The 12,966-nt window shown below is 43.7% G+C and overlaps 1 protein-coding gene across 3 annotated transcripts in view; it reads left to right on the top strand.

Annotated features, from left to right (window-relative positions):
* Nucleotides 1-12,966, top strand: part of PLEKHM3 (pleckstrin homology domain containing M3) — a 182,780-nt gene that overhangs the window by 18,731 nt on the left and 151,083 nt on the right. For all 3 annotated transcript variants that reach the window (XM_082840801.1, XM_082840803.1, XM_082840802.1), the window contains exon 2: nt 3,536-4,458. In XM_082840801.1, coding sequence (XP_082696927.1) covers nt 3,858-4,458 — 601 coding nt within the window. In that variant the 5' untranslated portion in view covers nt 3,536-3,857. The remainder of the gene's footprint in view (nt 1-3,535; nt 4,459-12,966) is intronic.

The raw sequence follows: 12,966 nt of genomic DNA, 5'->3' as shown, positions 1-12,966 counted from the left end.
GGAGGGAGTAACCCCTCCAGCGATGGGAACAGCCCGTGGGCAGGCCTGGAGATCAAAATGGTAAACCTTGAAGGAGGAACTGAAAGGCCTTTGTAACTAAGTGGAGGAATGAGGGGAGGAAGAGTGGCATGGAAATGCTGGGGCACACAGTGAAGAGTAGAGTATGGTTTTGAAGGGTAAATGCATATTTACATCAGAAAGCAAAGAGAATAGCTGTGTAGGTTCCAGACAGAAGCAATGGAAAGCACTAACAGTGAAATTCCTAGAATAGGAAGAACAGATTAGCCCAGAGGACTTGGGGTGGACTTGGGGGGTGGTTCAGGGAAATCTTACCCCAAATTACATAGCTAGTGTGAGACAGAATTAGGATTTGGACCTAGCTCTGACTCTAGATCCCCTAGATTGCTTGCTATTTCTCCACTGCATTGCTCACTACACTGCCTATGGAAAGTCATTTTATATAATAAACTTGAAAATCCCTTGCTAACCAAAAGGTGATTTACTCTTCCTAATTTCTTCCAAGCCATCCAGGCAAATACGTTCTAAGTTTTCTAGACTCAACTCAGAGGGCACCTCCCTTTGAAGGCCTTCTTAATCTCTCCCTCACCTTTGCTGGCAAGTGACCCCTCCCTCCTTCCCCCACCAAATCTGTTTCCATCCTCTATCAAGGCAGTTTTTTGGACTTATTTTCTTAGGCTCATCATGATAGACTGTGAGCCTCTTTAGGGCAAGGACTGTATCTTATTCATCCTTCCATCTTCAGCATCTTGGACCTGTCGTGACCTTAATGGATGGTAGACGAGTGGTTTCCAGAATCCCTTGTTAAACAGCATTGAAATGGTTCTCAAGTTGAATTGTTACTGCCCTTAATGAGGATTAAATGAGGCATTGCATAGGGAAGTGTCCCTGGGACATCTTACTTTCTGTGGGCCTCAGTGTCCCCTCTGTGAAAGTTGGGGTTGAGAGGATGATCTCGAAGGTCCCGTCTTTGTCTAACAGTCTACAATCTTAGAATGCAGTGTGATGGAGTGTTCCACAAGCCAGCAGTGCTGGCCGTCAATGGTTATATGCTCCTAGCCAGCCTATGAATACCAAAGCAGGGAGCACAAAGAGTATATTCCTACACATTTTGATTTAAAAAAAAAAGAAAGAAACAATCAGTTTAAAGGTATTTACTCTCTCTAGTATGATTAAAGACTGAATTTTAAGAACTAGGTAAGAAAAGGAACATTCATAATAGAATCTTAGATGAATAACTTAGTGCTCGGCACCTTGGTGCCTCTTCTATAAAATGGGAAACATATTTTATTATGTTCATTTAAAATTTTAGTAAATAAAGAACTAGAAATTTTAGATTTATTATGTATTTCTTTTTCTTAGCATCTGGTGTACAAGATAAAACTGAAAAATTCCAAGTTTCAAAATGACAGAAGTAGTGAAACTCTGCTATAGGATTCAAGAGACTCAAGGCTTAGCATAGACACAGCAAACAAAACCATGTTTGCAGCTAGAAAAATATTATAACTGATCTTATCGCCAAAAATCAATCTATGCCTTGCTTCATGAATGCTAACATAATAAACATGAAAATGTAAAAAGTAGACAAATTCACAGTCATTATCACCTTATAAGAGGTTAGCCACCAAGTTCCTGTGACCTGCAAACCTTCTTGATACATTTAAAATAACGGGCTGTATATAGTAGTTTTACTTACACACATTAAGCAATGTAGCTTGGTGCTGTTGATTTAAATGTAATGATTTAATGACCTAAGTGCTAAAAATTATTTTAATTAACCACAGAAATTTTGCAGTTTTAAAGAAGAAAGGACATTTATGTACCTTTGCAGCAACTTGCAAAGGTGTTGCTAATTGCCTAGTTTTACCTACTTGTAAGTAGTTAAGGAAAACAAAGCTTACCTAGTTGTTTTGTTTCTTTGTTCATTTTTTTGGTAAAGATACAAAGGTGTATGTTGAGCACATGAAGTGTGGCTAGTGTGACTGAGGAACCTTATTTGATTTTTAATCAGTTTAAATTTATTTATTTATTTATTTTCTAAATTAAAAAAATTTATTTATTTTTTTGGCAGTGTTGGGTCTTCGTTGCCGTGCATGGGCTTTCTCTAGTTGTGGCGAGCAGGGGCTACTCTTCATTGAGGTGCGCAGGCTTCTCATTGCAGCAGCTTCTCTTGTTGCGGAGTGTGGGCTCTAAGCGTGCAGGCTTCAGTAGTTGTGGCATGTGGGTTCGGTAGTTGTGGCTCATGGGCTTTGGAGCGCAGGCTCAATAGTTGTGGGGCACAGGCTTAGTTGCTCCACGGCATGTGGGATCTTCCCAGACCAGGGCTCGAACCCGTGTCCCCTGCATTGTCAGGTGGCTTCTTAACCATTGCGCTACCAGGGAAACCCAATAAATTTAAATTTAAATAGCCATGTATGGCTAGTGTCTACCATATTGGACAGCATCACTGTTCTCGTTTGGCCTGGCCTTGGAGATCTAGCATTTCCCAGTGTGGTTAGTGTTATGATTCTTTCTGCCCAGCCCCAAGGCTGGACCTACTCGTAAGCCAATCCTCAAAGCCTCAGGGAGTTTGGATCCTGAAGCCTTTTTGCAAGATGACTGGAAGAATTGTGAAGTCCAGAGTCATCATCAGGCATTACATAATCTAAGCTTAGGAAACACAACACAAAAACATTCAGGTTAATAAAAGGGCCATTCTCCCTCTCTACTTCCCCCTTGCACCTTTGAGCCTGACAAACCATCAGTGCTTTCACGGTTTGTGACAGGACTCATGCATTTATGACTTTCAGACTGATTACGATATAAGCGCAGTCACAGAATTCCTAGTCTCTTTGGCTAACTCTTTTAGGTCAATATCACAGAGATTTGCTGGGGCAGTCTTTTCACAGCTGCTCGCATAGGCTTCTCTGTATGAGTAAAAGCTGCTGACCTTAGTTCCCCTTATCAAGAGTCCCACCCTGCTCTGTGTAAGTTCTAATACAATGCAGTGATGTGTACTCTTTTTTTTTTTTAAGATTTTTAATTTTATTTATTTTTTTTGACTGCATTGGGTCTTCTTTGCTGTGCGCTGGCTTTCTCTAGTTGCGGTGAGCGGGGGCTACTCTTCATTGCGGTGCGCGGGCTTCTCCTTGCGGTGGCTTCTCTTGCTGCGGAGCATGGGCTCTAGGCACATGGGCTTCAGTAGTTGTGGCACGTGGACTCTGGAGTGCAGGCTCAGTAGTTGTGGCACACGGGCTTAGTTGCTCCACAGCATGTGAGATCTTCCCGGACCAGGGATCGAACCTGTGTCGCCTGCATTGGCAAGTGGATTCTTATCCACTGCGCCACCAGGGTAGTCCCAGTGATGTGTACTCTTGAAAGTGGAACTTCTCTGTAGGTGTTGTCCACGTTTGGGCATGACTGCCATGGAAGAGATGTAAAGATGAGGAAGTAAACGGGCAGATTTATGTATATAGAATACAATGATATGGAATACAATGAACTATGTGCCAATGTTGTTCTTTTCATTTTCTTTCAGGAAATTAAAGATGGTGGTGACATTGCCTTGACAAGCACTTCCTGTTGTCTTTACAGAGGTCTCACTGAAGAATAATCTCAAAGGAATGTTTGTCTCCCAGTACTTTTGTTGATGACTGTTATCATCTAGCAGATGTTTTTAATGTCCTGGAAAACATCAACCACCCTTGTGCTTGGCCTGCTCTGGGCAGCTGAATGAAAGTTCCTTCCAGTTGTTTCCAGAACTCTGTTGCCCAAAACTTTACCTCTCTTTGTCGGGTGAATGTTCATGAAGCCCTTTCCTGAACAAGCTTAGGAGGCTTAGGCCTCTTGGAGCCTGTGACATGGAAGCTTTGGAAGTGGATGATATCAGCCCAGCCCTGGAAGTTACTGAGGATTTCTTTACTACTTTTGATAGTAAGCTAGAAAAGGCTGTGCAGCAAGCAGAGGTTTATGGGATTCAGGAAGTTCCTGAACTGGTGGGGCATGAGGTCCTCAGTAACATAGACAATGGTGCTATCAGAAATGTCTCCTCCCTGGGCAAGGGAGGCATGATCTGGGACCATTGTAAGACCAGGTTCTTAGAAACCAAAGCTCAAAATGTCTTCCCTGCCAAAGAACAGTTTATGGTCCAGAAGGGGACAACCCCAGATAATCTGTCCTGGATGGAACAAAAGGAAGCTTCAACCTTTGATTTTTTCAACATCTGTCAGCGTCGGAGGGACAGACCTCGTTCTGTGAATGACTTATTGGATGAGACTTCTACTTTTAAGCCCGGCCATGCTCGATCAAGGTCAGATATTAGCCAGGTGGACTGGAGGGTGGTCCTCAAAACCATGCCTCTGCAGCAGCAGCAACAACCATCTCTTCAGGGCCCTCACTTCACCAGGACGTCTTTTCTATTGTCCTCATCAAACAAGGTAGAAGATGCTCAAGGAAATATGGGTATGTTTTTATATCTGGCTGCAATTAAATAATTGTTGATTTTCCTTTGTCTCTCTTGCATCTACCTCATGAGAGTCTTACTCTCCATTGTCCGTGTCTGGCTTTGCTTACTTAAGCCCCTCTTCCATTTACCTTTGCACTTACCTTACCTGAAGTCTACAGTCTTATTCCGCCTAGGAGGAACTGAGTGAAAAGATGACTATGGTTAATTCTCCTTTCCTAATCTTGTATGTTAGAATCAGAATGTTCTCATGATTAATGTAGTACTTTCCTTTGAACATTGTATGATACCACTTATTCACATTGGTAGATGTTGATCAGCTCATACCTTGGCCATAGTCTTGTGATATGAAGGATTAAAAGATGTGTGAAGACACAGTCCCTGCCCTAAAGAACTTCGCATTAGGTTGAGGGGATCAGACACTCCCAAAGACTCAGGAAGGCACCCAGTGGTGAGAGAAAGGAGGTGCTCAACTGAAATGCCTGGGAGGGAACTTTGTTTTGCTTTATATTGTTGGAATTTTTTTAAAAAAATGAGTGAGTGGCAGCAATTGTCAGAGGATAGAGGAAGGGGAAGACACTCTGGGCTGGGCTTGTCAGGAAGGGCTTGTGAGACATGATGGAACTTGAGCTGGACCTTGAAGGACACTAAGTTGCAGAAAGAGAGTCACAGTTGGAGGACACTCAGTCAGGATTATGGTGTGGACCAAGGGGGAGACAAGGAGACCAGGCTGACCCTTGAGGAGACCAAAGGATCTCATGGCGGTCGTGGGAGGAAACGTTTGGAGAGGTTGGTTAGGACCTCATGGTGCAGGGCCCTGATTTCTTTTTTCCTTGTACTTTATACACACACACACACGCACATGAATATGTACTCACCCGTGAACTTCCTCTTCTGTGAGACATGACAAACCATCTCTCTGTTTCCCCCAGCATTTTTCTTCACCATAACCTCATTTATACAGGGTATCCATTTTTCTTACTGATGATTTTTTTTTTTTTTTTTTTTTTTTTGCCGTACGTGGGCCTCTCACTGTTGTGGGCTCTCCCGCTGCGGAGCACAGGCTCCGGACGTGCAGGCCCAGCAGCCATGGCCCACGGGCCCAGCCGCTCCACAGCACGTGGGATCCTCCCGGACCGGGGCACGAACCCGTGTCCCCTGCATCGGCAGGCGGACTCTCAACCACTGCGCCACCAGGGAAGCCCTCTTACTGATGATTCTTCAGTTACCCTGCTTAACCTCTTAATTTAGATGGCTTCTGCTTAATTAACTGGGGAGACTATTTTATGTATTTAACTGCTATTTTAGCATTTCTTCAATCTCTATCATTGCTTGCTACTCCATTAATACATTTAACATTGTATTTTATTTACTTATTTTACATTAAATTTTAATTAATAACATTTAGTTTGTAAGTATAACTCGAGGCAAGGATATGGTATAGTATGTCCATTAAGGAGATGCAGTCTTCCTGCCTATGAGGTGCTACATTATTTTCACACCCAGTTCAAATCTATCCTTTTAAAATACTCTTTTCCCCCCCCACTCAAATTCATGACTTGTAATTCTTTATCTTCTCTCCTAGACTTTCACCAGTCCTCTGTAACATCTAGCCAAATGGTGATCATGGGAATAAAAAAGAAAAGGACATTATAAAGCACAGGGCTTGGTAACTGGCTAGACATTAGGGGATGAACAAGTTGCTGCGACCTCAGTGCCTGGCAGAATGAGACCTTTGCCTTGGGCTCACGTACAAACAGTTGTACTCATTGATTAGCAAACAACCTCAGTTTTTGTTTGGTTTCTTGGAGTTCACATAGATTTCTTTTTTTTAATCACTAAACCACTGTAACCATTCTAAATCCCTGGCATAAACCAAGTTAAGAGGATGTCGTATTTCCAATTTTATTTTTTCCAATCTTGTTTGGATTGTAAATGCAAGAACCAGCCTTCCTCATGTTCTCTAAAGGAAGCTAAAGAAAGAACCTTCCTTAGCTTCTCTCTTGAGGATATGACAGACCATGATTATTACTTTTTAATTCTCAATTTAAAAAGTTTGAGTATTATGTTGAAATATAAGTACTGAGTGGTATTTTGAAAGCTAAACTGTAACCAGTGGCCTTTGCAAGTATTGACATAATATAACCTGGCCCCCTTTTGGTCATCCACGGGATACGCATCCTACCTGGAATTAATAAGGTTGGGGAAATGGCCTGCCAAGTGTCTGACACCTGCTCCGTCTGGCATACTCTGGAGAGCAGGACAGAGAAATCTTGTTCCTGTTGCTCACTAGGTAAAGGGCAGGGGCAAGCAGGGCCCGTGGGCTGCCCACACTTGGGCTGGGGGTGGAGAGGAGCTCTAGGTTCATGGCTGGTCACCCACTCTGCCGACTGTAATTCTCACAGCATTTGGGAGAGGCGAGGAAGTGGCAACACCCACGTACATATCAAGATCAGCCAAGATCTCTGAGTGAAGTTCACTTGAGAACCTTTGAAAGTAGCCGTCCAAATGGAAGAAAGGCTTATTGTCTCTCCTGAAGGCATATGCCAAAAGCAGAGGGAGGCGGTGTGGTATCTTGGCCAGAGCTGTAGCTGAGGACCCAGGAGATCGCGGTCAGGCCAGATCTCTCCCTTGAGCTTCAGACTTGCGTATCCGGCTCTTTGGTGAACACATCTGCTGGAGTGTCCCACAGGCACTTCAGATTCGGTGTCCAGACAGGGCCCGTCATCCTCACATCCTCCACCCTAGCTGTTCTAAAAATTAACAAGGGTTAATGATAGGCTAAGGGCTCCTCAGAAGAAATAAAATGTAGTCAAATGGGTCTCCTTTGAGGAGGGCGACTTGGTGTTTTTGTGTGTGTGCATCCCAGGAAGAGCACCTTTACTAAACAACAGGAAACAAAACGTGCCAGGAATCTGACCAGATACACAAAGCAGCAGGTGAGATTCCTGATGGGAAAGAATGACTCCCCATGGAACATAAATAGATCCCCTCAAAGTACATATATTTCACACGAGTGTGTACATACATATGTAATATATTAAAAGAAATTTCGTTTCTACCACGAGAAGTTACTCAGCAACAATAAGTCAACGTCACACCTGAGACAGGGAAGTGCGGGCGCTGCAGCCACGTTGTAAACCGAGGCGCACCTCCGTCCTGCACACGCCTCCCCTCTGTGCGCTGTGCACACTTGCTGGCTGGCGGCTTCTCTCTGCCCCTCTCCCCAGGCTCAGCAGATCCAGTGTTTGTGGAAGAGCGCGTCAGGGAAGAAAGGTGGCCCTGTGGCCTTGGAGCCCACCCTGCAGAGCCCAGGAGCTGGCTGCAGCGGGGAGGCAAACACCTGAGGCCACCGCCGCCTGCCTGGAGGGCCACCTCGGCTCTGGGGTGAAGGGAAGCGCTTGGGACCCCAGCAATGGCATGGCAGTGCACCTGGTTTTCAACAAAGAGTGTGTCTCTGGGGTCCACCCAGGGCCCTCCAGATCTTTGTAGTTTGGCCAGCGGGGGCTTCTCCTAGGATCAAATGGCTTTTGGGAGGGGAGTAGAGTGTCCAGAGTCACCAGGGCTCAGCCCTGTGAGTGTGTGTATGTGCGTGTGCACACGCCCGCATACACACGTGCTTCAGTGGAGGTCAGCAAGTTGCAAACAAGTGTTCTACAGGGGCGTGCTCAAATAGTGTCTGCTTTGGGGTCAGTTTGTCACTGCGTTCTGAGTGTCCCCATGCCAAAGTGGATTTGTTCAGAAGATGCCAGTTGCTAGAGGCTACAGATACAGAAGACACGTTACACACTGGGGGGTGCAGCCCTCTCAGGGCATGGCACAGAGTTTTAGTAAGAAAACAAACAGAAGAAATGCACAGGAACCCTTTCCTCACTGTAAAGCCCTTTCCTGGCACCACAGGCAGACGGGGAAAGGCTATCAGGGTTTGTGTCTAGCCCTGTCACTCTCTTACTTATGGGCTTTATTACTTTGTAGTCTTGTGTTTTCTCCAGTTGATTTTTATTTTTTTCTGGATCCTTTTTCTGAGGCCCCTGAGTAGCTTAAAGACTTAAACCAGGAGCAGTTCTTCTCCTCCTCGACCGCCGCTTCCTCCTCTTTTGCCACCCTCATTCCCTCCCTTTCCTTCCACAACGACAAGCCCAAGGGTCTTCTTCATTAGGTAGGGCCTCTGTGTCTTCTGCCTTGTCTGGCAATGATTAACTAGGCTTGTGAGCCTTACTGAGGATAAATGATGCTTTGGGTATAAAGCAAACCAGATGTGGGCATATTGAGGGCAGTGGGTAGCTGGAGTATAGTGGGAGTTGTTTGGCTAATGGGCAAGCCTGTCTGAAGAAGGCCTTCTGGTCAGACAAAGTAGCATATTGGTTAAAACAATGACTATAAACCTAGACTGTTAGAATTTCATTCCTTGTTTCAGTACTTACTAGCTGTGTAACATAGGGCAGGTTTCTTAATCTCTCTGAACCTTAATTTTGGGGGGGGGGCATAAAGTGTGGGATCATAGTAGTACTTACCTCAATATCTTGTGATCATTAAATGGGTTAAAAGATCTAAAGTGCTTCTGAGAACCATGTTTGGCACACAGTAAACACTTAATAGAGGTCTTAAACATTTAATAATATTATTATTACTATTACAATTGAATTTGGAAGTCATCCATGAGAAGCAAAGTGATACTACCAATCACTCCTAGTTTTCCCTGGCATAGTCAGTTTCATAAAATGGCCTCGTAATAAATATTTCTTGAATTGGCCTTCCTGCATTGTACTTTCTCATAGCTGTTAACTGGTTTGTTAATGGGAAATAAACCATCCATTCCCTCTCTCATACTGATTTGTCATCAGCTGTTTACTGTCTTCTACGCCAGAGTTTATGGTCACTGAGGAAGGGATTGTTTCTTATGCATTGCATTATCCTCAGTACCTAATATAGTGCCCTGAACATAATACATCCTGCAAACATTTTCTTACAGATGAGATGAATGTATTTCTGATCGAAATCAAGCTGATACATTAAGAACATTAGTTCTTTAGCTGGTTTATGTCCTTCTGGAAAAAGAACAACTCCACCCTCTTTTCCGAGGGCCTCGCACCATCATCTAGCATCTCGTACCTTGCACATCCTCTCTCTGAAGTTCTTTAGCAGCAGGAAATGAAGATTTGCTTTCATCTCAAAGGCTGCTGTGCACTATCCTTGTGATAAGAGAGAATCAAACAGATACGGCTTGTAAAGTAGCCCCTGGTGTTGGAAGAATGGTGCCCTGGCCTTGGAGGAGTCTCCAGACACCATCTCAGATGCCAGGGTCACACAGGCATGGTTACAATTACCCTTTGTAGAGGAATCTGACTGCTGTTTGGTGAGCACAAAGCCTGGGGAGATAATTGTGGTGTGCCCTTCAGTCTTTCTGAAGTTGGCAGTCACGTGAGGTAATTTTTTGCATCACTCCTCAACTTTTCCCCGTTCCCTCATAGTGTTTCTTTACAGAAGGCTATTGCTTTGGATTTGAAGATCACTTCTTTCCTAGGTTTTTGGTATATATGAGAGCAGAATACATCAAAGAGATTAACAGCCTACTTGTTACTATCAAAGCCAACATCCGAGCACCTGGTGTGTTCATCCTCAGGGTAAGTGAGAGAGCCCAGGTGGAAAGAGAAGGGAAAAAATAACAATAACAGCAGCAAACACTTACTTTGTTCACTATTTTCAGTGCTGTGCAGATAGCAGCTTATTTAATTCATATAACACTCCTGTGATATAGGTATTTTTATTGAGCCCTTTTTAAGGATGAGGCCACTGAGGTACAGAGAGCTTAAGTAACGTGCTTACAGTCCCCCAGCGAGTAACAAGTGGATCCTCGATTTGGACCCGGGCACTCTTTCTTCAGACTCCATGCTCTTAACCCCTAAGCTGGAGCTGGACCCCTACTTTGGAAGCCAGTAGTTCTCAGTCTCCGGAACCCTCCACTATAGAAGGCTTGTTGGCAATCAGTCCCTGTGGGAGTAAAGGGTAGGAAGTGGTGTGGAGGAAACAGACCAGGGTGATAATGTTCATCAACTAAAATTACTCCCTCAGGGAATCACTGGTTAGGAAAACTGAGACCCACCCAAGCAGTCTAGCTAAGCAAGGATTGTTTCCTGCCTTTAACACATTTACTACATGAACAGTGCAGAGCTGGTCACAGTCCTTTAGAGGACCAACGAATCTGCAAAAGGAAGACTGTAACTTTGCCTTTCACACTCTTGAATGTTATCCATACAGAAAAGCATAAGTGAACCGACCCCTCTGGGTTTGTGACCACGGAAAGAAGGCTTCAGAGTTTTGCCCCATCTTTGGCTTCCTTTTTTCAGTCTTACTCAGAAGCCTGTGAATGCATTCTAGAGATGTCATTGCCTCAGGAAAGCAGACTATGCTAAGTGCTAGGGTACTGCAAGTGGGTCCTATTAGGTGGATGGAGTATAGCTTGAATCCAATGTAGTTAAGACTACCTGCATTACCTGAGGATAGAATAGTCATAGCAAAAGGGTTAGGTCATAAACTGATGGGGAAGGAATAGATCTAAGGTGAGATGGCAACAGCAGTTCTTTTTTTCAGCTTTATTGAAGTATAATTGACAAAATTGTACGACATTTTAGGCGTACATGATGATGATTTGATATATGTATACGTTATGAAAGGATGTACCCATCCATTAAATAACACAGTCATCACCTCATTTCAAAGGCAGCTATTTCTAGAGAACCTCAAGGTAGGTGGTGGAGACCGAAGCTTCCTCAGCACCAGCTCCCTTGCTTCTGCCATCCCAGGGTCTGCCGTGCCCTGGGCAGCTGTAGCGAGGTGTGACTGGGAACTAGCCCTGAGGGAGGACCCTGATCCCGCAACCAGAATGGCTCCTTTTTAGTCCTAATCTTCACTCTGTACAGACATGCTCCTGACTAGTATCTGTCTGAACCCTTTCCCCCTTTGCACCGCTGTTACCCTGTTCTTGTTCACTAGGTAATGATACAGCCAGAGGCAGCAGGGAATTTCCCGTGGGATAAAAAAGACGGGGTCCTAACACCATAGAATTACAATCCAAATATAAACATATATTAAGGTAAGAACATAAAACGCCATAAGAACGTGTGGACACTAGATATGTTATCAATATGAAAAATAGCTATATACACACACTCTCTCTCTCTCTCTCTTTCATCCCTCTAAGTATATACACATGGTAGAGGAAGGTGAGGCTATATGGAGAGAACACTCAGCAAGGACGTGCAAACATTGTATCGTAGCTCTACCCCTAACTCACCATGTAGGTTTGGAAGAATCATTTGTCTACTGCCTTTGGTTTGTAAACTCGTGAAGCAGGTTAAATTATCTCTATAATCTTTCCCAACTCTAAAATGATATTATTCTAGGATGTTGTTGAACTGACCTTGACTTACGGTTGTGTGGGAGCCAATTACTATAGTCAGAGAGGTGATGGAAGGTCATGATGGGAATATATGTATGGTTGAAATTAGGTAACACAGAAGCATTTCCACGTGCCTTGTGACTCTACTTCTGGATGAACTGCTGTTGCAATTTTTCAAATAAAAAAGTATTAGAAGAACTCCTTGGCATTAGCTATGGAGCTCTGAAACTCAGCAGACTGCCCGAATCTGACTGACTTTTCCCTCCCTGTGTTCACATTTTCATCTGCTTGGCAAGGGCAGTGGTCAGCTGGGCTTTTGTTTCAGTCGGTTTCACTCTCTGGTGACCTGGTACCATCCTTCTGCCTGTTTTTCTTGTGCTGAGTACTTTAGGAGAAGGTCTCAAGCAGAGTTTTTCTGTAGGGCTAGAAAAACCATGGCAGTATGGTTTCTTTATCTGGAGTTCTATGTTACTCTGTTTTGATTCCCTTTTTCCCCATCTTTCACTAGAGAAAAAAAAAAAAAGAAAAAGAAAGCCAAATTTGGGACTTATACTAAAATGACTGCTTTTTCAATTATGATGTTTCTCAAAAGACTTGGAGCCAGTAGAGGTGGGAATATTCCTACGGGCTTAGAACAAGTGAGGTCACCAGGACATGGGCTCTGCTGAATTTATGATTCACTCTTCAGCAAGATTAGTCAGTGCAAAGAAGTTGCTAAAATAGGTCACAGAAAGTTGATTTTATATGGTTGTATAGTTTCCATTGGTTATATTTTTCGGAAACCCAACATGCCTCATTGCCAGCCCGCATCCTGATTCCTAACAAATGTATATGGGAACTCTGAAAATGAAATGTCTGGCATTTTTATGCGGTTGTTCTGTTAATGTATTTTATCTTTCTTGGCTAAGGAGAACTATAGTTACTAATTTCACAAACTGCTAGAGTTACTTTCTTAAAGCACAGATCTTTTCGTGCTACTCTGTTCTCAAAAATGAATCATGGTTCCCCATTGTTTACAAAATCAAGTGTAAATTTTTTAAAGCATCTTTCCCATCTTTCCAAGCTTATCACCTGCACCTTTCTTCACCCCATCTGTGTGCTAGTTTTG

This window comes from Leucopleurus acutus, assembly GCF_964270905.1.
Source record: "Leucopleurus acutus genome assembly, chromosome: 6".
Lineage (NCBI taxonomy): Eukaryota > Metazoa > Chordata > Mammalia > Artiodactyla > Delphinidae > Leucopleurus > Leucopleurus acutus.
The sequence above is the reverse complement of the archived record's forward strand: the minus strand, read 5'-3'. Positions and strand labels throughout refer to the sequence as shown.